General features: G+C 47.9%; 1 protein-coding gene across 2 annotated transcripts in view; it reads left to right on the forward strand.

The window, feature by feature from the left end:
• Nucleotides 1-13,634: 13,634 nt before the first annotated feature.
• The window catches only part of PREX1 (phosphatidylinositol-3,4,5-trisphosphate dependent Rac exchange factor 1), a 192,877-nt gene continuing 179,907 nt past the window's right edge, over nt 13,635-26,604 (forward strand). For both annotated transcript variants that reach the window (XM_036826534.1, XM_036826535.1), the window contains exon 1: nt 13,635-13,965. In XM_036826534.1, coding sequence (XP_036682429.1) covers nt 13,753-13,965 — 213 coding nt within the window. In that variant the 5' untranslated portion in view covers nt 13,635-13,752. The remainder of the gene's footprint in view (nt 13,966-26,604) is intronic.

Raw genomic sequence — 26,604 nt, forward strand, 5'->3', positions numbered from 1 at the left:
ACGGGTTCGAGCCCTGGTCTGGGAAGATCCCACATGCCGCGGAGCAACTAGGCCCGTGAGCCACAACTACTGAGCCTGCACGTCTGGAGCTTGTGCTCCACAACAAGAGAGGCTGCGACAGTGAGAGGCCCGCGCACCGCGATGAAGAGTGGCCCCCGCTCGCCGCAACTAGAGAAAACCCTCGCACAGAAACGAAGACCCAACATAGCCAAAAATCAATCAATCAATAAATTAATTAATTAAAAACAAAAACAAAAACAAAAACCTGAGTCAGGTCATATCACACCCTTGTTTAAACCCCTGCCCTGGCTGCCCACTGTGCTTAGCATAAAGTCCATGCATGCATGGACTGTCTCCGCATTGCTAATCTGACTTCAACTCCTACTACTGTTCTCATTACTCATTGTTCTGGCCTCCTTACTACCCCTGGAATGTTCCAAGTGTGGTCCAGCCTCAGGGCCTTTGCACTTGCCATTTTCTTCTGCCTAGGAAGCTCTTCTCATGCTTTGCAGAGCTGGTTCTGGCTCAGCATTCAGATCTCAACTTAACTATTACTTCCTTAAGAGAGTCTTCCTGAATCACCCTATCTAGGTATGTACTTTCCTGTATTTTTCTGTGAAAATACCTCGTTTATTTCTTAGCTATCATTGACTATGTGTTTGTTTGTTTAATGTCTCTCTCCCCTGACTAGAATATAAACTTCACAAGTGGTGAAACTTTGTCTTATTCACTGTTTTTCCCCCTACATCTAGCATAATGCCTAGTATATAGTAGGTGCTCAGTAAATATGATTTGGTTAAATGAATGAATGCAGAAATGAGAAAAGGATTTAGAGTCTCATGAGAGAGACTATACATGGAGATGCCATCCATCTAATGGAGAGTGGATAAGGTCTTTTGGCAACCGCGGCAGAAAATTGGTTCAAGTTGGGACATGTTTTTGAGGTGCCTGTAGGATTGCTTGGAAAGATGTTCCCTCTGCACCTCACACATGGGTCTGGAGTGATCCTAGAGCTACGTTTTTTGAAGTTTCACCATATATGGGGCATATCCATCAGGATAATTTTTTTCTACAACTTAGTGAAGAGCCAACTCCAGGTGGTTTAAACAATGTGTCCAGAGGTAAGGCAGTCCCGGGATTGGTTAATTCAGTGACTCAACAGCAGCATCAAGGGTCCAGGTCCTTTCCACCCATCACGATGGCACAGTCTCTCCTCATGGGTCCAGGATGGCTGCCATGGCTCCAGACATGGAGTCTTCGTGCAACATCCACAGGACAGAAGAACAGAAGAGATCCTTTTCTTTTCCTGAGTCCTGTTCTAAGAGAGAGGAAGGGACTTCCCTGGTGGTCCAGTGGTTAAAACTCTGCTTTCCCAATGCTGAGATCAGATTAATTCAAAAGGCTTCCTGAAGGGATGGGGGTGTTATGGCAGGATCTTTTTTTTTTTTTTTAATTATTTTTTTTTAACATCTTTATTGGATTATAATTGCTTTTGTGGCAGGATCTTAAAAGAAGGAAAAGGTATTGGTAGGAGAATGTATAAGCTGTGGCCACCTCAGTACTCCATGGGCCACATCCTCAATCAGATGCCAAATCAATTATTATTTTTTTCTTTCTGTTTTTTTATTTGTTGAATGCTGAAGAGACTGGGGAAAAGGAGTCCTGGTTAGTGTGACTTGACAGGTTTTGTTGTTAGCGCTGAAATCATTAGCCCCCTGCCAACAGCACCCAGATTCTGCTGGTCTGCAGGCTGGAGATACATACACAATAATGCATTTTAAAACATTCTCCAACAGGAGCTGTGACTCATACACATTTCTGCTGGGATGAATAAAAATACCGGGAGTGAAAGATGGATTAGTCACTGGAACACGGTTTGCTTTTGAGAACTGAGTCCCCCACAGTTGCCCTTGTTCCTTATTAGCTTTTGAAATTTGGAAACTGAACCCCTAAACTGGTGCCTTCCAGACATGTGGGATGAAGCCTGGTTGGGTGGGTGTGGGGTTTGAGGGGCCGAGGGTGGGCTCAATGGAGCAGGACTGGATGCCGCTGGTGCAACGGTTTGGTCCTATAGATGGTTTCCAGTTGGCTCCTGTTCTGATTGGCCTTTGCCTGGGTTGTTCATTAGGACCACCTCTAAATCAATGCCGTTCGTTCTTTCATTCATTTCCTCCTTTATTCATTCCATCCGTCCTTTGCAAGCAAGGTAGTGTGTTAGTCCAAAAGGGACTGAAGAAAGGAACTTACCAAAGAGCTAAGACCAGGAAACATGACGTAAATGTCTACATAGAGATTTAGAGAAAGGAGAGATCTTTTTTGTCTAGCTCAAGGATTGGCAAACTGCAGCCTGCAGGCTATTGTTTGTATAAATAAAGTTTTATTGGAACACAGCCACACCCATTCATTTACATATTGTCTCTGGCTGCTGTTAGCGCTATGGCAGAATTGAGTAGTTGTGACACAGACTTTAAGACCGTGAAAGCCTAAAATATTTACTGTCTGGCCCTTTACAGAACAAGTTTGCCAGCTCCTGATGTTGGGTCAGTGATTTGCAGTTTTAAACAACAGAACCCACTGTAGAATTTTATGAATGGTTATAGGGAGCTCACAGAATCTCAAGGGTGCCCAGGAAGTCAGTCTTGGCAGCCAGGCCCCCAAGAACGATGCCCAAACCACTCTGTGGGACGGCTCCAGTGATGACACTGACACCCCAACTAGCAATTCTGATTCCGGGTGACTGAAAACCAAAACTTCTGCAGTCACTGTCCCCCAAAGATTGACGCCTCTGCCATTGCTTTGGTCAGGAGTAAGCAAAATGCATACAGACCCTATGGCTCAGCAATTCCATTTCTGGTTGACAACCTAAAATATACTTGCTCACAATTACAAATGGAAATATATATGAGCATGTTTGTTATAGCATTGCTTCAAAGAGTTTGTAGTAGTTTCAATAGTAGGAAATGAATAAGTAGAATATAGTTTTATCGGTTAGGGTTAATATTAACTATAATAAATAGACCATAAAGTATGTGAAGTCTCAGACCCCATGGACATTTCATTATTTGCTCACATAAGGTGCTCTAAGGTGAACGTTACTGATCAGTGGTCTGTCTCCCCTCGGTGCAGACATTCAGACCCGTACTGAGGGTGGCTCTGCCACCTTCAACACATGGTTTCCAAGGTCACTCTGGGGTCATCATCCCAATCAGTTTAGAAGGGAAAAGAGCATGGAGGAAAGGACATGGGAGAGGTTCCATGGGCCAGGACTGGAAGCCATGCATGGTATCTGCCGGCATCTAAAGCTCCGTTATGTAGCTCCACCTACCTGCAAAGGATATTGGGAAATGTAGTCCTTCAGTGTGTCCTGGAAGAGGAGGAAACCACATTTGGGGAACAGCCAGCAGTCTACCACTGTGATACATGCACATAATGGAATACTAAGCAATAGTCAGAAGTAATGAGTTATATTTACAAAGAGCAACAAGGAATGATCTCAAAAAAACATGATGCTGCGTGAAAAAAGTAACACAGCATGAATGCATAACTGTACCATTTATGAAAAAATTTAAAAACAATCATAAAACAACACTTTATCTCTTTATATATTTTTTTACTATGTCGATTTGGATACACATATATCCAAACAAATATATGGCAGATGGGTAGAAAGAACACATTTTAAATATACCCTGGTGGGTGTCCCTGGGTAGGGGGGGGGAGGAGGAGTAGAGATGGGTGATGAAGGCAAAAATAAGTGAAAATAAAACAAAGTAGAGGCCATATTCTGATGTCACTGATGGTGTGCCATGGCCTGAGGAGTGTTATTAACTAATCGTGTGCATTTGAGGTCCAAATTAAAAAAAAAAAGCCGAGGAAGCTTTTTAAATGTATTAAATGTATAATGTATTAAATGTATTAAATGAATACAATGTATTCATTGTATTTAATACAATGTATTAAAGAATAAAAGTAATATATATTCATTGTAGAAAATTTGGGAAATATAAGTGTAAAGAAGAAAATAGGGAATTTCCTGGTGGTCCAGTGGTTGGGACTCCATGCTTCCACTGCAGGGGACTCGGGTTCGACCCCTGGCTGGGGAGCTAAGATCTTGCATGCTGCGGGGAGTGGCCAAAAAAAAAAAGAAGAAAACAGATACCCGTAATTCCACTGCCCAGATGTAACTACTCTTGTTATTTTTGTACATTTCCTTCTTGTCTTTTTTTGTATGAATATGTAATATATATTGACAATATTAGGATCACAGTCTATATGTAATTTATTCCACGCTTTTCCTCCCCATTTATCCATGTATCATGACCATTTTTCTATTCCATTAAATATACTCTGATAGCAGACTTTTAAAGGGCTAAATAATTTTCCACATTGTGGGTATACCATAATGTATGTAACTATTTACCTATTAGTGGGAATTTAGGTCCTTTCAAATCTGAGCTATTATAAGTAACACTGCAGTGAACATCTTTGTGAATTAAAGTTTGTGTGAGTGTGTGATTATTTCTGTGGTTCAGATTCCCTGAATGAGAATAACTTGGTCAAAGGGTATGAATATAGATGTGTACGCTTAATTTTAAGGCTTTTGATGCATTTTTTAGGTTGAGAAATGGAGAACACAGAGAGAAAAGTGTAGAAGACACACATGTAAATCATAATAAATTATTATAAAGTGAACCTTTGTGAAATCACAACCTAGGGTAAGAAACACAACACAGCCAGGCCCTTAATGCCTCTGTACAGCTCATCCAAATCCCAGACCCCTGCTCCCTAGTCTGGGAGAAAAGCACTGCCCTGACTTGTACAGTAAATGCTACACTCTTTTCTTTATAGCTTTGCCATCCAAGTGTGCACCTCTAAGTACTGTAGTTTAATATTTTCTGCTTTTGAGCACTGTATAAATGGAATCATACATAATGTGCTTTTTTATATCTGGCTTCATTGGCTCCATATTATATATATTTTTAAGGTTCTCATTAGTTATCTATTTTATACATAGTAGTGTATATATATCAATCCCAATCTCCCGATTCACCCCCCCTTACCCCCCGGTATCCAATACGTTTGTTCTCTACATCTGCGTCTCTATTTCTGCTTTGCAAATAAGTTTATCTGTACCATTTTTCTAGATTCCACATATACGCGATATTATGATATTTGTTTTTCTCTTTCTGAGTTATTTCACTCTGTATGACAGTCTCTAGGTCCATCCATGTCTCTGCAGATGGCATATTAAGTTTTAAAAATTCATCCACATGCTGTTGCATGGAGCTATAAGGAAGTCTTTCTCTGCCACAACTTTTCTTTTCTCTGAAGCTGTGTATGTTTTTTTCTCTGCTTCAGTTTCACATTTCTGAGGACCTAAATTTGGGTGGTAGGGAAAGAAATTCCTTTCATTTGTATAGGGCTCTTCATTTTTTTTCAAGCATTTTGGGGTCTGTAAGATTTCATTGTGTCCTCACATTCCCTTGGAGAGCTGGCGGAGCAGGATTCTTAACGTCCCCATTTAACAGATGAGGAAACTAGACTCAGGACCATGAAGGAATTGACTGAGCTGAGACGGAACCTGACTGTTGCTCCATTTCTCGAGGTCATGGGAGACCCCATCACTATGTCCAGTCTTCCTAGGAAAGCCAGGGAATCTCAACAAATTGGAAATGGACTCTCTGTAACATCTGTTCTGGCTGCCCCAGCTCTGAATGCTGGTGGGGGCCAGGCCTCTGTCCTTGTCCTCTTCTCCATCCACATGCCCTCCCTGGGTGATCTCCCCCAATCCTGTGGCTTTTAACTATTACTTATGTCCTGACCATGCCTACATTCTTATTTCCAGGCTGACCTCCCTCCTGAACCTTGGGATTGCGTCTCTGACTGCCCACCCGACATCTCCACCAGGCTATGGAATTTGCAGTCTCCCATGATCAAAACCAAATTCTCCATCTTCTCCCCCAAACCTGCCCCTCCCACCACCTCCCTCATCCTGGTTAATTCCAAGCCCATCCTTTCAGTTGCTCAGGCCAAAAACCTCGGAGTCAAGTTGAACTCTGTCTCTCTTACCCCCAGCACTTCAGCAAACCTATAGGTTCTAGCTTTTTTTTTTTTTTGTAAGCTCTCTTTTTTTTTTTTTTTTTTAAATTTTTTTTGGCTGCGTTGGGTCTTCGTTGCTGCGTGCGGGCTTTCTTTACTTGCAGTGAGCGGGGACTACTCTTCGCTGCGGTGCACGGGCCTCTCACCGCGGTGGCCTCTCCCGTTGCGGAGCACCGGCTCTAGGCGCGCAGGCTTCAGTAGTTGTGGCATGAGGGCTCAGCAGTTGTGGCCCACGGCCTCCAAGCCCTTGCACTTGCTGTTCCCTCTGCCTGGAACACATGCAGCGCCTGCTCCCTCACCTCTTTCTTCCAGTTCTTTGCTAAAATGTCACCTTCTTAGCGAGGACTTCTCTCCCCCTCCCCCCTCCCCCTGGGAGATGCTCTTGCCCAGCACTCCCTGTCATTCTTCCCGCTTTGTTTTTCTCCATAGTCCTCACCACGATCTGGCAGACTTTGTGTTAGACGTATTAGGGTCTTAACTGGCCGTCTCTTTTGCCACTAGAGTGTCAGCTCCAGGAGGGCGAGGACTCCGACATGTTTTGTTTGCTATTCTCAGTGCCTAGAGCAGTGCCAGGCACTCACAGTGAGCTTTCTCCCAGCCTGGAGTCCAAACATGAGTACTGAGATATTCATTCATTCATTCATTCATTTGTTCAATTAATATTTAGGTGTGCCTGGCATTCTTCTATGATGAGGGAAACAAGATTCTCATAGTCCTCTGGCAACACCAGAGAGGTGGCTTGGCATGGATTTAGGGTCAGACACACCTGGGTGACAAAGCTCTGGCCAATCGGGTGAGAGTGATGTGTGAAACTTCCGGCTTGGGGGTGTTTAAAGAACCAGGCCTCCCCTTCTCTTCTCCCTTTCTCTTTCTGCTGGTTGGAATGTGGCGCCAGAGCAGCCATCTTGGAGCACACAGTGGATTCCACATGTTAAGGAAGTTGGAAAGAACCTGGGCCCTGAAACCTTGAGGCCTCCATACCTGCCTTCGGTTGTTTATGCCTGGGCTATAACATGAGAGAGAAACAACGTCTGTTTTAAAAAATTCATTACTATTTGGGTCTTGTCACAATGTCTATCTTTATCCTAACTAATATAGCCACCTTGATCAGGCTCCTTTCTGAGCCTCAGTTTTCTCATCTGTAAAAAAGGGACAGTAATAACTACCACAAAGGGCAGTTGTGAAAATTTGATGTCACTTCTTAATAGTGCCTGGTACATAGTGAGTGCTCAAAAAATGGTAACAGTTGGTATTAGAACTTTCTCTCTTTCAACGAAGGCTCCAAGCATGGAATTTGCCCAGGAAATTTGGAAGGCAGGCTGCAGTATAAATGGCATTGGAGAGGGTGTGGCTGTTTGTGTTTCTGCTGGCTAAAGAGGAAACCATAAGTTTTCAGTAAAAGTTACTACTGGGATTGCCAGGTGTCTGAAATTGGACTGGGCAGCCCTATTTTTGAGCTTTCAGTCCAGGAAACAACCTGAAAAAAAAAATAACCCAGACATATAAATGTGTGTCCAGTATGTCTGTTAAAACCATCTGGCATCCCTCGCTGCAGAATTTCAAGATACACCATCCAGGTCAATTTCCAGGCTGACTAAGTTGTAGAATTTACCCTTTATGCACCAATCTCTTTCTGAACCTTTTTCTTAACTTTTACCCCCAATCTAGGCTTCATGTTACAAATCTTAGATCTTTGCTTCATTGGGAAAGCAATATGGTGGAGAGCAGTCCTCTCTGGGGCATCTGCATTTTAAGAGAGAAGTAGGAAGTGGGCAATGCTTATTTCAAAGGATTGGGTGACCATAATCATCCAAACAGGGATGTTATTAATAATAGCTATCCTGAGACAACAGGTACAAACTGGGACTGTCCCATGCAAACTGGGGTGTTTGGTCATCCTATGAACAGAAGATTCAGGTCATCCTAGTGGGGAGGAATCTAGCGGAAGGGAAGCATGTCAATTACAATGCTTTTTGTTTCAAATAATGGAAACTTAACTGGCTTAAACAATAAGGAGATTTTATTATCTTATAATACAAGAAATGCAGAGGTAGGATGGCTCTACAGTTGGTTAATTTAGGAGCTCACTGACATCAAAGATCCAGGTTCTTTCCATCTGTCATTTTTGCCATCTTCAGCTGGTCAGCAGTGTCCTCCCTCATGGTGTCAAGATGGCTGCCACACCTCCAAACATCATGGCCTCACCCAATTATAATAGCTAACACTCAATTGAATATCAGGCAGCATCCTAAGCACTTTGGAGCTATTAAGTGTTTTAATCCGCACAATTGCCCTGTGAGGTAGGAACTCTTATTGGCCCCATTTTACAGATAGATACATCAAAGCCGGAAGAGATTAAGTCACTTGCACAAAGTAACACAATGGGAAATGGTGGGGCTGGGATTTGAACCCAGGCAGCTGGTCTCTAGAGCTACAATAATGTCCAAAGGCTGGAAAAAAAGAAGGTACCATGTCAGTGGCCAAGCCAGGACTGGAACCAAGGGTCCTAAGCATTTCTTCTCTCTTTCCTCCGGGCTATATTTCCAATGCTTTCTGGCGGGAATGTGATTTGGCAAAGCTCTGGGGCCCTGGCTTAATCTGATATCTATTATGTTCGAATCAGACCTTGAACCAGAGCCTTCTGGAGATATCTGCTTCTAAGAGCAAGGCTTTCTTTGGAGAAGTTTTGACTTGGGGAGTTGGGGGTGGCTCCACCAAGAGTAGCAGGAAGAGAATTGTATTTTGGTCTGAAGAAATGAACCCCGGCCTGCATGTCCATCCTTGCGTCGGCTGTCCAGCTGTTCTCTCCAATACCAAGGGTGGAGACGCCGCTCTCCTCTTCTCAGAAAGCTGCTCTTGGTGCTTGGAATGGGGAAAAGATTATCTGGGCAGCTGGCCTGGCTTACTGAGAACTTATTTGCATTTGAGAAATGATTGGCTGTCCTGGGCAGTCCGATAACTCAGTACTCACCTGGCTTGTTCAACTTGGGATGGAAAAAACAACCCCTTGTTTTCCCTTGCTTTATCTTAATTATTATTATCATTTTAAAAAGCAGAGCTTGGGAAGGGGGCGCCTTCAAATCCTGAGCCTGCAGAATCTGAGAGAGTCTCATCAGAGAATAAGGAACTATCTGTCTAATGTTTCCAAGCAGCATTAACTTCTTCCTCACAACTGTGAAACTTATGCAACAGAAACGAAATGGTATTTCCCGCTATTTGCAAAGTACGTGGTAACAGAAACTCTAAAATTGTCCCTGTAGAAGAGAATTTCCCTATCATTACCATTGCTTTTTTTTTCTTGCTGAACTGAGAGCCTTTTTTTTTCTCCTCCTTTCTCTCTGTTCTTTTGGTGAATGTTTCCCAGCTATAGCCTATTTTAGGCCCTGCCCTGGAGATAGACAGGGATCTAAGGGCTCCCCACTGAAGATCCTGGAGGGTAGGGATGGAAGTGATGATGAAAAAGGGAGGAGAGGTCAGGCTGACACAGGGATAGATAAAGGAAATCTCCCTGAGCTTTTGATTCCTTAGTCATGTTCGGTTCAGTGAGTTGCTCTGTGCCAGGATTAGCTGGGAGGCAGCCAGCCCTGGACCAAGGGAGTCCCCATTGATCACACCAGCGCTGAGGTCTCTATCTGAGTAATGAGACCTGGGTAGGCAGTGACCTGAGGCAGAGGCCTGGAGGTGCCACCAAACAACTCTGGAGAAGCTGAAAGTATCCGTTTATTTGCTTGTTTATTTTATTTTTTAATAAATTTATTTATTTTATTTATTTATTTTTGGCTGCGTTGGGTCTTGTTGCTGCGCGCAGGCTTTCTCTAGTTGCAGCGAGCGGGGCTACTCTTCGTTGCGGTGCGCAGGCTTCTCATTGCGGTGGCTTCTCTTGTTGCGGAGCATGGACTCTAGGCGCGCAGGCTTCAGTAGTTGCGGCTCGTGGGCTCAGTAGTTGTGGCTCGCAGGCTCTAGAGCGCAGGCTCAGTAGTTGTGGTGCACGGGCTTAGTTGCTCTGTGGCATGTGGGATCTTCCCGGATCAGGGCTCGAACCCGTGTCCCCTGCGTTGGCAGGCGGATTCTTAACCACTGCGCCACCAGGGAAGTCCCTGTTTGCTTGTTTATTGATTGATTGTTGATTTGGTTACTGTTTTTCTCCTCCTGCTCTGGGTTGAAAGCACCAGGAGGGCAGGAACCTTACCTGCTGTGGTCACCGCTGTATCCCAGCCTGGCGCATAGTAGGCCTTCAATAAACACTCATTGAATGAATGACAGAAGGAACTTGCTGTCTTTAATTCATCACTGTCTGCTCCCCCTGCTGGAATGATGTCAGCTCCAGGAGGGCCTGAATGGTGTTAGTCTTGTTCACTTCTGCAGTCCCAGAACCTCACCCCATGCCCGGCACATAGTAGGTGCTTGTGGCAGACGCTTCTCTCTTAACAACAGAAGCCCAAGTTGCTCAGGCAGCCATGTCCCAGGAGATGGAGCAGGACTATTCTAAGTTGATGGTGACAACCCTGCTCTTGGTCAGGGGGTATTTAAAGGTGGCCACGTGACCCAGTCTGCCTGTGAAGTGTAAGGGAGAGTTTGCTTGCTGCGGGCTTTGGGGAAAGTTTTCTCCCTCTGATAAGAGAGAGGCACAGAGGAGCGCCCCCTTTACCCTCTTCTTTCCTGCTTTGGAGTTGTGTTAGCAGGTGGTGTGGCCAGTGCAGCAGCCATCTTGTGTCTCTGAGGCCCCAAACTTCGGGAGAAAAGCCACCCTGATGAGGATAGCAGGGTGGCAGGTGCCTTGATCCTTGATGATGTCACCAAGTGCTCAACCAGCCTGAGGAGCCAACCTCCTCTGGACCTCTTGTTAAATAAATGACGTCCTATGGTTTAACCCATCAGTAGCCCGTTTTTCTCCTCCTTGCAGCCAAATGCATCCCAATGGATTCAGCACTCAGTCCACAAGTTGACTAAATAAACGCCTTCACTTCCAGAGCGCTTACTGTCTGCTCTAAGCACTTCCCATGTACTAACTCAGGAATCTTTGCAACAACCTCACGACGTTGGTACAGTTACGATCCTCAGTTCACAAGTGATGAAAACGAGAGCTTAAGTAATTTATTAAAAGTTGTATTACCTTTCACTAGGGATGGGATGGTGGGGGAGAAGTATCCCAGAGGAATCTGAGGGAGTAAAAGAATGTAGAAGAGATGGGGTGGGCCAGAGGTGGGCTCCACGCACGGAAACGCGGGAACGTTAGGCTGGTCTTCTTGGCAGGGCGGGTCAATTCTTGGGTGAAGCATGGGATCTGTGTGTGTGTGTGTGTGTAATGAATATCTCTGAAGCTGAAGCTAATCTTTCTTGGTCACGGCTGGGAAGGGGGCTAACATTTGTTGAAAGCCTAATATGTGCTGGCTATCTGTGTCAGGTACTTTGTATCAGTGGTTCTCAACTGGGGGTGATTCTGTCCCTCTGGGGATGTTTGGCAATGTCTGGAGACGCTTTTGGTTGTCACATCTGGGGAGGGAGTGCTCCTGGCATCTAGTGGGTACAGTATGCCTCTAAATGTCCTACAATGCACCGGATGGTCCCTCACAACTAAGAATTATCTGGCCCCAAATGTCAATATTCTGAGGTTGAGAAACACTGCTTTACATACATTTTTCTCTTACAAAGATTCCCATTTTACAGAACAGGCAACAGGTTCAGAGAGGTGAAGTGTTTTGACCAAGGTCACCCCAGCCAGTTAGATTTGGAACTGGGAAACAAATGCAAGCCAGTTTCATTCCACAGCCAGGGTGCTCCCACTATGCTCTCCCCTTGTGGTCGATAGGATTAATTTAAGGACAAGGCAGCTGAGGGTCAGAGAGCTGCTGTGACCAGTTGAAGGTCACAGAGCAGAGTTACTCCAGAGCCCTCTTTCTGAGAACCTCGGGAGCCAATCACCTTTCGGACACAATTGATTCCACTACCCAAACCTGGCAGGTTCATCTACCTCACACGCTTGACTACCTGTGCAGGGGAACTTCAGTCACCCAAGGCCCAGGTCAAATGTCATCTTGTCCAAGATCACAAAGAAACAGAGCTCTGAGAGGGCAGAAGACACCCCACTCTCTCCTTGTGTCCTTATGCACTTGCAGTATTTACCCAGAGGCCATTGGGTGAATAATCCTGGGTGTTCGGAACAGCCTAAAGGATGATTACAGTCTACAGGGGGATATTACATGAATCGGTCAATCCACTGCAGAGACACAATCTCTGGCCCTTGAACAGGGGCAGGTTAGGAACTGTGTAGACGGTATGGAGAGTGGGGCTGGGCTAAGAGGGCTGTTCATACATGCAATATTAATTAATAATAAACATTTATAGAGAAATTTCTAGGTGCTGGGCACTGTTCCAAGAACCCCTATAGGTACCATGATTATTCCCACTGTAATGATAACACTGAGGCTCTTGATGTAAGGATACCAGGGCAAGGTCACCCGAGGAAACTAGCAAGTGTGGGAGCTGGGATTTTAACCTGAACAGGCCCCAGAGGGATCTTCCCTTCACACCGTCTAGTGCGGCAGGTAAAGACATTTGTCTAGCAGTTTGCTGATTATCAAGGTCACACAGAGCAGCCTAGACTAGAAGCCGGGTTTCCAAAGACCTTATGGGGGCTGGGGGTGTATGGAAGGAGGCACGGGCAGAGCAGCTGCCACTTGATTAGTGACTGGAGAGCAGATAATAATTTCCTCTGGGAAAGGTTGGAAAGGGCAGGCTCATCTCATGGGGGGCACAGAAGTTATAAAGAAAGAAAAAAGGAGAAGAAGGAAGGAAAGAAAAAGGAAGGGGAAAGAGAAAAGAGGGGGTAAGAGAGAGAACGAGAGAGCCGTGCGTCTTCCTTCCCAAGGTCGTGGCAGCGCCCGAGGGCACCCAAAGGCCTGGGTGTCCCAAAGGCAGGGGCTGGGGTCACCGCTTTCTTCCCGGGGCCGGCGGGGGCGCGCGTGGTGGGGAGGGCTTGCTCCTGAGCGGCTCCGCTGCCAGCTTTTCCAACCGGGTGTTGACTCAGCCCGAGCGGCGGCAGCCGGCGGCCGGACCTGCGTGTTTGTGCTGCGTGCGGTGGGTGTCGCGTGTGTCGGGGTGGGAGTGGCGTAGCCCGCGGCGGACGGGGGGGCGCCACGCGTCCGGGCGCGGAGTTGGTGCGTTGGCCGCGGCGGGCGCGCTGCTTCGGACTCTCGGGGCTCCGCGGGGCCCCTCGCGGAAGATTCTCGCCCAAGAGCCCCCGGCGCCCAGCTCAGGCCGAGCCGAGCTTCCGACGTAGCAGCCCAGCGCCGCGGCGCGTCTCCAAAGGGCCCAGTGCGCGCGCGGAGCGCCTCTGCGGCCCGAGCGCGGCGTGGCACTTGGCAGACGCTCCCTTGGCGGCGGGGGGAGGCGGCGGCCTGGCCGGCCGTCTGGGAGCCCCGAGGGCCGGCCCCCTCCCGCCCCTCGTCCAGCCTCCGCGCGCTGCCTCCGCCCTCGGCCCGGGCCGCCCGCCCCCAGTCCCGCCTGCTCGCCCGCCGCGCCATGCGCCGGGCCCGCCGCTGAGCCCGGCCCGCCGGCGCGCCCCGTCCGGGATGGGGTGCCTGGACGCCTGAGTCGCCGCTCGGCGCGACCTCCGCGCGGGGGAAGGAGCCGGTGCCGCGCGGCCGCGCTAGGATGGAGGTGCCCGGCGGCAGCGATCCCAGCGGCGACGGGGCTGGGGACGGTGCCCACCTGGACCCCCGGGCACCCGGCGCCGCTGCGCCCATCTCCGGCCAGTGCGCGGCAGCCCGGGAGTCGGAGCGCCAGCTGCGCCTCCGCCTCTGCGTCCTCAACGAGATCTTGGGCACCGAGAGGGACTACGTGGGCACCTTGCGCTTCTTGCAGTCGGTGAGTGTAGACCGGGGAGCGCGGGGACAGCCTCCGCTCCGGCCGCCAGCCCCGCTGCGGAGCGCAGGGGCCTCCGGCGCGGGGTGGTCCCCACAACCTGTGGCCACGGCCCCCGGGCGGCGCGAGAATCGCCTCAGACGTGGGGAGGGCGGCCTCCTCCAGAGCTGGGCTGTCGCCTCCCTGGCCGGCCCCGACCCGGGGTCTCCCTCACTCCGTTTCTCCCCACGGCACGCTGCCCTTTTGTCTTTTTCTTTCCCCCTCTCCGCCTTTCAAATAGTTTTAAAATTAGTTACATCCGTGAGGCAGGGTCTCTGGGAGCCAGGCGCCGGGAGCTTGGGTTTCTGCGTTTTTTTTCCCGGGGATTTCTTCGCCACCTAGTGCATCACAGACTACTCATCTAGGACGGACCCTAGAAATCCTAGAGCCCAGAGTCCCTAAGCGCCCAGTAGAGTAGGATAAAACCCAAAGCCCGGAGTAGGGACAGAGTCGACAAAACCCTGGGGTAGGACCCCTCTTTCCCACGCACACGCTTTTGCTGGAGCTTGGGGACAGTGGGTTTCGAACTCACGACTCCGAGGTTCAGTCCCATCCTCCCCATCCCCAACTCCAAGTTGCAAAACCACAGCGTCAGATTCTGTAAAATAACTGAGCGCTTATTATGTGCCAGGAGCCTACGTTTGTCATGAGAAGGTTGAACCTTCACAAGTGGCCCATGAAGTAGGGACGAATATTTCCCTCATTTATTAGATGGGAGAGTTTAGCTCCAGAGAGGTTGAGTAACTTGCCCAGAATCAAACGACTGGTTAATTGGGGATACCGGATTTTGAACCAGGGCAGTCCCAGCCAGTGCTCCAAACCCCTATTCTCGGCTGCATTTCTTTTTTTGTTTCTTCTTCTTCTTTTTTTTTTTCTCTGTGAGAGGGAGGAAGGGGCCACTTCCCTACTCTCCTAGGAAGTGAGAAAAGTGGCTAGGGGGTGGGAGTGGGGTGAGCCTTGCTGGAAATTAGGAGACTCTGAGGTCTTTAATCTCCAAACCTCCTGCTGGGACCTCATTTACTCCCTTCTCTGCTCTAGGAAGTCTTTTAATCCTGGTTCAGGAAGGGCTGGTTGGGGGGGGGCGGGGGCGGATGGTGTTTCCTTCAGAAACCCCAGAGCCAGGCTCTACAGCTCCCAGTCTCGGGGGGAAAGAGGGAGACTCTGGCATCCTCTGGGGTCCCCCGTGGCTTGGGGGTGCAGCTGAGGCTGTGTGAGGTCCGAGTTTTAACTCAAGGAGGACAGAGCCCTTCTCTCTGTGAAAAGAGGTGTGTGTGTTGAGGGGTGGATGGGCGGGGAGGAGAGTTGTGCAGAGGCATTGAAAACCATTTGGCTAAAGGACCCTTCTAGAAAGGCCTGTGAGAATGAGGCAGGGTTGGCCTTTCTTTCCCATCTCTCCCTCTCTCACAGTTAAAAAAAAAAAAAAAGAAAAGAAAAGAAAAGAAAAGAATCTGCTCAGTTTGAAGCTGGCAGTTTCTGAATTAAAGATGTAGACAGCTCTGGTATCTCTGAGCAACGTCAGATTCTAGGGAACTCCTCACTTCTCCTTCTAGCCACTCCCTGCTTCTCAGTCTGGAAGGGAAAGAGGAAAGACAAGCCGATTTTTATATTAATAGGAAAGAAAATATACGTCTTCCTCCCACATCCTTGCTCTGGATGGTGTGGTGCCTTTCAGAACAGATAGAGATGGCATTTGGGTTAACTGTGGTTTGAAATTGTCCATGTGTAGAGTCTGAGGAAGCTGGAATGATGGAAATTGATTGGAATCAACCATCCTTATTATTAAAGAAACAGGAAAAAAAAGATTTCTCTACTTCCATATTATCTCCTTGACACTTTGAATTTGCTGAGCTCATCAGTTTTGTGGGTTTTTTTTTTGTATTGACCTGTCAGTTTTGAGATGAGCTGGTTCCGACTTGGACGTCTTGGATCACTCGTGCACATGTCCTGGCCTCAGTTTCCCCACTTGTCAAATGAGGGAAGGGGAATCCAGGCTTTCTTTCTGCCTTGTCCTTTTGGGTGTCCCCAAGCTGGTGCCTTGGGGACACCTGGTTGTGTAACCTGACTAGCGGTACCTCGTTTGTGAGCTGTAGGAGACCTCTCTTGTTTGGCTCCATCAGAAACGGTCCCTAAACAACCCCAGATCTTTCAGTTTTGAAAACCCAGGGCTTAGAGCTTCACCAACTGCTAATTACCAAGGCTTTCCATGGCAGCGAGGCTGGCAGCTTGCAGGCTGTGATTCTCTCCTGTCTTCCCACTCTCTCCTCCCAGCCTTTATACTTACTAAGGGCTTGTTCCCGCTCGGAAGAATGCTGGGTAATCCCTCCCTGCTTTTAATTCCATGTGGCAGAGGCAGGTCTCGTAGGGTTGCCCTGGCCTCCTTGTGTCCCTTGTTTTAAGGTCCTGTTGCCAGTAGAAATGAAGCCTTTGAGGTAGACTGAGCATTGTGCGAAATGCAGAAAAGCCAGTTCTAAGTTCCTGCTCTAGAGGAGGGCCAGGTTCTAGTCAAGGGTGGTGAAATGGGTGTTTACAGAAATCCAAGTATGAGGCTGGGCTCGAGCCAGACTGCTTGGGGTCGGGTCCTGGGGCTGTGTGACCTTAGGCAAGTGGCTTGACCTTTCTGATCCTCACTTTCCTCATCTGTGAAGTGGAGAATGATAATAGATCTTATAGGGTTTTTAAGAGGATAAGTGAGTTATATAAATATATATAAAGCACTTAGAACAGTGCCTAGCAGGTAGTAAGGCATTTCTAAATATTAGTTATTATCATTAATTGTTATATGATAATTAAATATTACAGATGATTAAGATTATAGGATTCTAGCATCTAGCAAGCAGGAGTAGTCAGGGAGGGCTGCCTGGAGGAAGTGAGATATGAGTCAGCACTGAAAGGAGGACAGGAACTCTGAGTGAATTTCCTTTTGACCATCTGCACTCCGGAACCAGTGGTTTTGTTTGGTTCCAGGCCTGGGGCTCTCTGGTTCCTCTAGAATCTCCCCATCATTGCCCACCTCCTTCAGGAACTGGATTGCACCTCCTCCCCTATCTCCGATGGGGACTGATGACTTTGGTGCCGTATTTTGTGTGTTTATTGAAGAGTCATGGAAAGGCAAGGACAGCCCTCTTGTATGGATGCTGGATTTCTCTTGGGGGACCCCATAGAGATTGTGGGAGAAAATGCCCCAGGTTTTGGCTGAACCTTGGATCTCAACATCTAGAAGCCCTGGCTGTGTTGGGTGCACCGTGTATTTTTTTTTTTTTTTTTGAAGATGAGTGGGTACCAAGGGGTAAGGGGTTAGGAGAGATGCACAGGTAGAGCACAAAGGATTTTTTTTTCTTTTTTTCAAAGGAATTCCTTTATTTATTTTTTTATTATTTATTTATTTATTTATTTATTTTTGGCTGTGTTGGGTCTTCGTTTCTGTGCAAGGGCTTTCTCTAGTTGCGGCAAGTGGGGGCCACTCTTCATTGCGTTGTGCGGGCCTCTCTTGTTGCGGAGCACAAGCTCCAGACGCTCAGGCTCAGTAGTTGTGGCTCACGGGCCTAGTTGCTCCGCGGCATGTGGGATCTTCCCAGACCAGGGCTCGAACCCGTGTCCCCTGCATTGGCAGGCAGACTCTCAACTACCGCACCACCAGGGAAGCCCGCACCGTGTATACTCTTGGGCAGTGTTAATAATGATAATAACAGTGACAGTCATTACTGTGTAGGAGCTGACACTGATTCATTGTTTACCCTTCTATCAATTCATTTGATCTTTCCAACACCCCTACGAAGGAAGTGCTGTCCTTATCCGCATTGGCAGATGAGGAAACTGAGGCATAGATAGTTTAAGTGAGCTGCCCTGGGTCATGGAGACAGCTGCCCACCCCAGAACTCATGTCCCTAGCCACTTCGCAGACTACATCTGGCTTATAAAGGGCTTGACACTTGCCTTATTAGGGTGGCAAAACTGGGATTCGAACCCAGGTCTCTGTGACCCTTACCCTCTGCCTCTGCTTCCTCTGGTTACTTCCCCTCTGTGACTCCTGTTCTCTCTTCCGCACAGCGGGCAGAACTTAGAAGAATGGAAACGTCAGGCTGCTGGGTTCCTCCTTTGCACTCCGTGTCTGTTCATGGCGTGAGGGTTGAATGTGGGGCTCTGGAGCCAGGCTGCTGGTGTTCAAATCCTGGCTTTACTCTGCACCGCCTGTAGATGGCCCCGGGCAGGTCACCAGCCTACTCTGTGCCTCAGTTTCCCCATCTGTACAATGGGCATAGTACAGCACCTGCTGCATCATAGGGGTGTTGTTGAATCCTCAATGAGCCTGAGGTTAACGCTCTTAGCACTGTGCCAGGCACAAGTAGGTGCCCAGAATGCTCTGGTGGCTTTTTGGAGGATGTGCAGCAATGGGGGGCAGTTGAGGTTGTCTCTTTGGGGCTCAAAGTCTTCCCCCTTAAAGAGAGGCCGGGTGAGCCTTGAACCCACTTGCCTCTTGGTTGGATTGGTTTGGGGTCTCTGCCTGCAAGGGGGGTGGGGGGTCTGTCGTCAGGGGTAGGTGCCAGTGGGTCCCCTGATGGGTGAGCCATCCAGCCTGGGCGGATGAGCTGAGAGACTCCTGCATGGGGAGTGAGTGGTCAGCAGCCTCCCCCGAAGGGCTCCCCTTGCCTGAGGACAGAGACCTGTCACTCTCAGGCACCCAGAGGGTCTGCCTGAGCTGGCTGGGCCAGGGTCCCTGAGGATCAGGGGGTGTGGGCAGAAAGCTCCCAGAATATTTTCTGTGGTTCTGCTTTTTGGGGTTAGGAGACAAAAGCTTTTCTTTTCATTGGAGCTCTGCTTGCCAAAACAAGAAACTGTGGTTTTGTGTTGTCACTACTTTTTTTTTTTTTTTTTTTAAGATTTTGTAGTCCTAGTCTGACACTAGGGAGCAGTGCTGGGGAGTGGAGACGGGGGGGGGGGGGGCTACGTTTTAAATTCCGCGGTCACTGAAACAGAATGACCTAACCAGTGATGTGGGGGGTTTTCACAAGCTTGTGTTGTGCAAAGTAGGATGCTAAGAAGTTCCGCCTTGGGAAAAAAAGCACTAACCATAATATGATGTACGTTGTATGTATAACATTACAGGAGTTTGGAGAAAAAGATGGAAAGATGTATATCTTGTGAAGAAAGGCAAGCAGAAAGATGAAAAAGGAAAAAACGTTCTAAGAAAGGCTGTTTGTAATGCCCTTTCCACGTAAAATTATGCATATGTATGAGAATATATTTTTTACAAATCGCCGATGGAAGGAATTGTATTTTCAGCATGATTATTAGATGAATGCACAGCAATAGTAATAATAATTTTGCTAACACTTACGTAGTGCTAGATGTTTGTAAGCCCCGTATAAAGCATTCTCTGTGTATCAGCTCAAAAGTTCCAGGTATTATTGTGCTTACCATTTTACAAATGGAACAAAGGCACAGAGAGGCCAAGTCAGTTTCCCAAGGTCACACAGCCTGACCCAGCTGGGATTCAAACCCAAGTAGTCTGGCTGCATAGCCCCCATTCTTTACCGCTACCCTTAACTGCCCCAACATGGTGCTGTGTTCATGACCCAAATGACTGTCTTTGTGAGGCCTCTGGGCTGCCCAGGTGGGCGAGAATTAAGCCAAAAGGTCCAAATTATCTGAGCTTCAGGATGCTAGAGGGCCAGGACCAGGCCACTTTGTATTGGGCTGAACATTTTCAGGAAGCAAGTGAAAATTTTGTGCTGATAAAACCTAAGCATCAGCAAGAGTTAGATGAGGCCCATCTTTTGTGTATTGCAAACAGAGCTACGTAGAGGTAAAGCCATAAAGAAATTAGACTGTTTTTCTCAGTGTGTATGTGTATAGGGAGCACCTGCTGCATATTCCGGGCAGTGTTTTAGGCCACAAAGATGCAGCCGTCAACAGGGCAAACGTGGTCCTTGTCCTTATGAGAAAGATAACTCAGGGATGCTGGAACTCGTGCATTGGAATGCGAGTGCTCTTCAAATAAGCATCCCGGACACCCATTCACTATTATTCTGGTGTTTGCTCTTGTGACCATTTCTCTGTCACTTTAAGAAGAGATGGATGGGGTTGGTGTCCCTGGCTTCTGGAGGCTTCAAGGGGCATCTCTTTCTTAGAGAGTATCCCCCTTTATCAGGCCAGCGAGCAGAAGAGCTGTTGGGCTTGGGGCCACACCCTCAGATTAAGAAACCCACATCCTTTCTGCTTTATAGCTGCTCCTCTCTTAAAGCTTTTGCAAGAGTTGAGTCTTTGAAGTAAGCCATGCCTTGCTGCAGAACTTTACCTCCCAGATTTCTGTGATTTCTCTTCTTTTTTCCAATAGACACAGGTTCTCTGGCTGGAACCCTAGTGAGAGGTGGGCAACCAGAGTATGGTGTCCCACTGGCTTTGTTTCGCAGGCACCAGGTGAGGTCAGAGCTGGTTCTTGCCCCAGAATTTAGGAGACAAAGAACTTGTGAGCAAGCCAGGGGGTGGAGGGTCTGAGAGCCCCCCTGGAGGGACCCCCTGCAGAAGTTGCGGCCCCAAGGGGGAGGTGAGCCCTGGTGAAGGGTGGCGACTCTGCAGCTGGTCAGGGTTCCAACCCGAGAGTTCTGGGGGGAGAGGGCTTGGGGGCCTTCTCTGGCGATTTGTGTTTTAGCCTGGATTCAACATCCTCAAACAGGTTCTACAGGGGGCATTTCCAGCCCTGCTACCTGGTCTGGGGTGAATCCCTCCATCTTCCAACCTTCGGCACTATTGACATACTGGGCGGGATTATTCTTTGTCGTGGGGTTGTCCTGTCATTGCAGGATGTTTAATAGCAGCCTTGGCTTCTACCCACTAGATGCCAGTAGCGTCCCCTTCCCCCAGTTGGGACAATCAGAAATGTCTCTAAACATTGCCACATGTCCCCTGGGGACAAAATAGCCCCGGGCTGGGAATCACTGGCTAAAACCTCCTTTGACCACCAGCTCTGCTTTCAGACCATTTTAGGGCATTTACAGGCCTACATAGCCATGTATAGCATTGATGTGGATGTGTAAATGTGTATGTGTTTACATACATGGCATGGTACGGTTTGTTCTTTTCACTCCGCAGTGTGTCTTGGGTTCATGGTTAAGAGCACAGACTCTACAGACGAATGGCCTGGGTTTGAAACCCAGCCCTGTGACCTTGGACAAGTCCTTTTGCCGCTACGAGCCCTGGTTTCCCCATCTGTAAGATGGTCGTAGCCCTCCTAGGGTGGCTGCCAGGATTGAGTGTAGTCATGCATGCACCTGGCACAGCTGAGTGCTGAGGGACGGTCGGCCTCCCGGAAGTACTCGCCGCAGAAGGAAGCCCTGAGGAGGGAGGGAAGCCCTCCAGCCTCCCAGCCGAGTGTGGACTTTTAGGTTTATTTGTATTTTCTCGGCTCCTGGAGGACCAGAAGAGGATCTGCCTGCCCGCCCCTCTTTTGTCTTGTGGTCAGACACACAATCTGTGTTTACCCGCCTGGTTCCTTCCCCAGGGTGGAGCTGACAGCCGATCCCTTGTTTCTGGGCCAGGGGAGGTGAGGCTATTTCAGGCTGGCGGGACTAGGGCCACTGAAGGTTGGTAGAGGCAGGTGGCCAGTTGCCACGGAGATCTGAGGTCTTTCCTCCCCTCGCTGGAGAGGGTGGGTGGCTTCTGCAAGGGGCTACTCCCAGGAGGGGTGAGGCCAGGGTCAGAGTGGGGCGTGGGCAGTCAGTGCTTTCATTCACAAATTCACTTGTTCACTCAATAAACGGACGTTAAGCACCTACTAAGTGCCAGACACTGGGCTAGGTGTCGGCATGTGGCCAGTACAAGATGGACAAGGTTCTTGCCCTCATAGAATCTTCGGACAGTACAAAAAGAGGTCACTTGGGAAAGTGACAAGAGGTGTAATAATGATAAACTAGTCCACTGAGGCCCTGCTGTGTGCCAGGTACTATGTGAATTATCTCTCTGAACCCTTGCAATAACCCTCTGAAGTAGAGACCGTCATTATACCTATTTTGCAGGTGGGGAAACTAAGGCCCAGAGAGGTTGAGTGACTTGCTCAAGTCCACACAATTTGAGAGTAGGTGCACCAAGGAGGAAATAAAATGGGGATATGTTGGTGACAGGGACGGTGGCATCTATTGAGATGGGGTGGTCAAGGGAGGCCTCTCTGAAGAGATGGCATCTGAGCTGAGTCCTGTGACAGAGAAGGAACCAGCTGTGGAAAGAGTCGAGAGAAGTGTGTTCCAGGTAGAGGGAATGGCATGTGCCAAGGCCCTGAGGCAGGACCATGTTTGGCTTGTTTGAGGAATAGCAAGAGGCCAGGGTGACTGGAGGGGAGGTGAGGTTGGCATGGGCAGCGGGAGCCTGGTGGCATGGGCCTCACATACATGGTGAGAGGTTTGGGTTTGAGTCTTAGTGGGCTGAGGAGCCCCTGGGGGGTGAGATGGCTTCCTGCTTCCCGGGAGGGAGGGGGCACCCCTTGTTTTCTGTTCAAGAAACTGATTTGTATGATTAAAAACTGTTAGGTGGCACCTTGGACTCCACCCTCCACTCACAGCCGTCATAACAGCACTTTACCTGGTGTCAGCTCTCACCTCTGCCCTTGGGGGAAATGTCTTTTTCAGACCCACTTCACAGATGAGGAAAACTGAGGCACACAGGGTAACTTGCCCAGGGACACACCATCTGGAACTGGCCATTGCCTCCTCTGCTCTCACCCTTGCCTCCCACGGTCTGTTCACCATACACAGCCTGAGGAGTCTAGTTAGCACTTAAGTTAGGTCATGCCGCTGTGCCGCTCAAAGCCCTCCTGTGGCTGCCACCGCCCTCAGAGTAAAAGCCACGTCCTTAGAGTGGCCTGGAAGGTCCTGCATGATCTGCCCCTGTCACTTCTCCCATCCCTCTCCTAGTCATCTTTTTTTCTCATACAGTTTTTTTCCTTTAATTGAGATGTGATTCACACACGGTAAAATTTACCCCCTAAAGCGTACAATTCTGTGGTTTGGGGTGTATTCACAAGTTGTGCAATCATCACCGCCATCTAATTCCAGAATCTCCTGTTGCTCTCAGTCCCTCCCTCACTTCCCTCCAGCCACATTGGCCCTTTCTCAGATGCACCTGGCATGTTCCTGCCTCAAGGTCTTCTCACTTGTTCTTTCTGGAATGCTCTTCCTCCAGTATCCCTGTGGCTCACTCCTTCAGGCCTCTGCTCAAACGTCATGGTCTCCATGAGGTCTTTTCTGCCCCCCCCCCCCCCCCACTTCTAATTCGAAATTGTACTCCACCCCCACTCACCACTTCCTGTCTCCTTTTCTCTGGGTGGTTTTTAATTTACTGTCTCTCTCCAGCACCAAGAACAATGCCTAGCACATAGTAGGTCCTCATGAAATATTTGTTGAATGAAGGGAAAAAAAAGCCTCTCCTCTGTATACATGTTTATATATTTTTTTAAATAATGTGATTATCTTGATTTATATAACTGCTAAATATTTTTGTGTGGACTTTTGGGGCCCAGGGTCTGGCCCAGACTGTCTGGGTCTGAATTGTGTCTCTGCCCCTCAGTGGTTGTGTGGCCCTAGGCAAGGAGCTTCCCCTCTCTGGGCCTCAGTTTCCTCATCTGTAAATGGGTTGGGACACTTTGCTCAGTGTCTGGGACATGGCCAGGCTCCAGTCAATGGTGGTCGTTCTTTCATTAAAATTATTGTTATGTTTTACATTCTTAGTATTTCCCTATTTTTTGTACAAGGACAGTTACAGGGTCTCATCTTGAAAAAAGTGCCTCAGATCATTCCTGGGGCTTGAAATAAGCAACTGAATTCATTTTGACCAAGTGGCCCCTTGGTCCGGACTCCTGGTCTCTGTACTCTGAAGGCAGCTGGGAACAAGGGCATCTCTGGGATGACTGGCATTTGGAGCTAGAAGAGATTAGCCATCTCCTTCCCTAAGGAACCCACTTAAGGATAGAAAAAAAATGGTCAACTTCTCAAAAATGCGTTAAGGCCCCCCCATCCCCCGACTCTGAAATCCCTCCACAGACTTGAGTAGACATGGAATAAACCATTCCCTACTTCCTGGGTGAGGCTGTTACACATCCTGCTTCCTTTGTAGTCTCACAGTTGTGCAGATGAAGAAACTGAGGCCCAGAAATGTGAGGCCACTTGCCCAGGATCACAAGAGAGGACGTATCCGTTATCTATTGCCGTGTAACAAATTACTCCACAGTTAGTAGTTTGAAGCAGCCCTGTTGATAATCACCTTGTAGTTTCTGTGGTCAGAATTCCGGGCATGATGTAATTGGGTTTCCTGCTCCAGGTCTCACGAGGCTGCAGTCATGGTATTGGCCAGGACTGTGGTCTTGTCTGAGTCTTGGGGGCCTCTGCTTAGGTTCTTGGTCGAATTTAGTTTCTTGTGGCTGTAGGACTGAAGTCCCCATTTTCCTGCAGGCTATTTGCTTGTGATGACTCTCACCTCCTAGAGGCTGCCCTCAGGTCCTTGTCATGTGCCCCCATCTCAGGCTTCTGCTTACCACCACGGTAGGTGGTGGATTTGAACTCAGATTGATTCCAAAGTTCATGTTCTTGACCACTGTGTGTTTTTTTTTCCTTCTCTGGCCTGGTCCAGGATGGACCCTAAGTGAGGTGCATTGATTGGTTGGTGGAGTCATTGGGTTCATTTTGAGCGAGATGGCTTAAGTGGGATGTCGGTGGGATGCCACTTCCCTCCCTGGCAGGACCTGGTCTCTCTAACACAGACTCCTGGTATGTCTTGAAGTGATTTGCTGATTGGGTTGTTGAGAATAAGCCCGGAGCATCTGCTCCCCTAGGTCCCCTCCCCACTCCTAGTGGGGGTTTAGGCTCAGACCTGGCCATGGGGCAGGTGTCTGATGGCTCCCTCCTTTAGGAGACATTTGTGTCATATGTTGTCACCCTAAGGGTGGGATAGGGATTGCGGCAGCCATGCTGGTTGGTATTGATTTCTAAATATTGGGGCTTTTTCAGATAACTTATTATTTAGTGACTTTTAATTTAATTCTGTTGTGCTCAGAGGATATGCTCTGTGGATTTCCAGCCCTTTGAAATGCTGGTTTACGACCCAGCATACGTCTGCCTTAGTGACCATTCCCTGTGCACTGGAAAAGAATGTGTGTAGGCAGACCTCAGAGATATTGCGGGTTTGGTTCTAGACCACCGTAATAAAGTGAATATTCCAATTCAGGGAATCACACTAAATTTTTGGTTTCCCAGTGCATATAAAAGTTATGTTTACACTATACTGTAGTCTATTAAGTATGCAATAACATTATGTCTAAAAAAAAAGTACATACCTTAATTAAAAAATATTTATTGCTAAAAAATGCCAAAACAATTGCAATAGTAACATCAAAGATCACTGATCACAGGTCACCATAACAAATATAATAATAATGAAAAGGTTTGAAATATTGTAAGAATTACTAAAAGTGACCGAGAGACATGAAGTAAGCAAATACTGTTGGAAAAATGGTGCCTACAGTCTTGTTCGACACAGGATTGCCACAAACCATCAATTTGTAAAAAACACAATATTTGCGAAGCATGATAAAGTGAAGCGTGATAAAATGAGGTCTGCCTGGACTCCTCTGTTGTTGGGTAGAATGTTCAACAAATGTCATTTAGATCAGGGTGGTTTATAGTGTTGTTCAGGTCTTCTGTGTCCTTACCGACTTTTGGTCCCCTTGTTCTACCAGTTACTGGTAGAAGTCTCCAACTATGGTTGTAGGTCTGTGTATCTCTTCCTTGAATTCTTTCAGTTTTACTTTAAAGTCCTTTTGTTGGAACATACACATTTATGATTATGTCTTCCTGATGAATTGAGTCTTTTATCATCATGAAATACTGCTCTTCACCCCGATAATGCTCATTGTCTTGAAGTCTCTTTAGTCTGATATTAATATAGCCATGCCAGCTCACTTATGCTTTCTGCTTTCCATCTCTTTCCTGTTAGCCTCTTTGTGTCTTTATATTTCAAGTCCATCTCTTATAGGCATCACAGAACTGAATCTTGCTTTTTTATCCATACTGACAGTCTCTGCCTTTTAATTAGACTATTTACCTCACATACATTTAATGTAATTATTGACAGGGTTGGGTTTAGGTCTAATATCCTGCCATTTCATTCTGGTTTGTTTGATGAGGCAATGGCAATCAAAAAGGATCTCCTTCTTCCCCATCCCCATTGCACTAAAGGTAAGGGGAGCAGGAAATTGAGGTTGATTGAATCCAGACTCCTTGCTGTGGCTTACAAAGCCTCTGTGATCTGGACTGTGCTCACCATGCCAACCTCATCCGTCCCTGCATTCACTATGTCCTGGTCCCATCAGCTTTCTTTCTGTTCTTGAACTTGCTAGGCTGGTGAACCTTTTCATTTGCTGTTCCTCTTGCCTGCATCACCTTTAACTGTGCCATGCATCAGGGGTCCTTCCCTCTTGTTCAGCTGTAACTCCAGTGTCACTTCCTCAGACAGCCTTCAAGTCACAGTCTCTGTATCACCACACCTGTTTTCTTCTTGGTCACTGTCACTCCCTGAAATAATCTTGTCTGTTTACTTGATTAGTGTCTGTCTACTCCACTA

This window comes from Balaenoptera musculus, chromosome 15 (assembly GCF_009873245.2).
Source record: "Balaenoptera musculus isolate JJ_BM4_2016_0621 chromosome 15, mBalMus1.pri.v3, whole genome shotgun sequence".
NCBI lineage: Eukaryota > Metazoa > Chordata > Mammalia > Artiodactyla > Balaenopteridae > Balaenoptera > Balaenoptera musculus.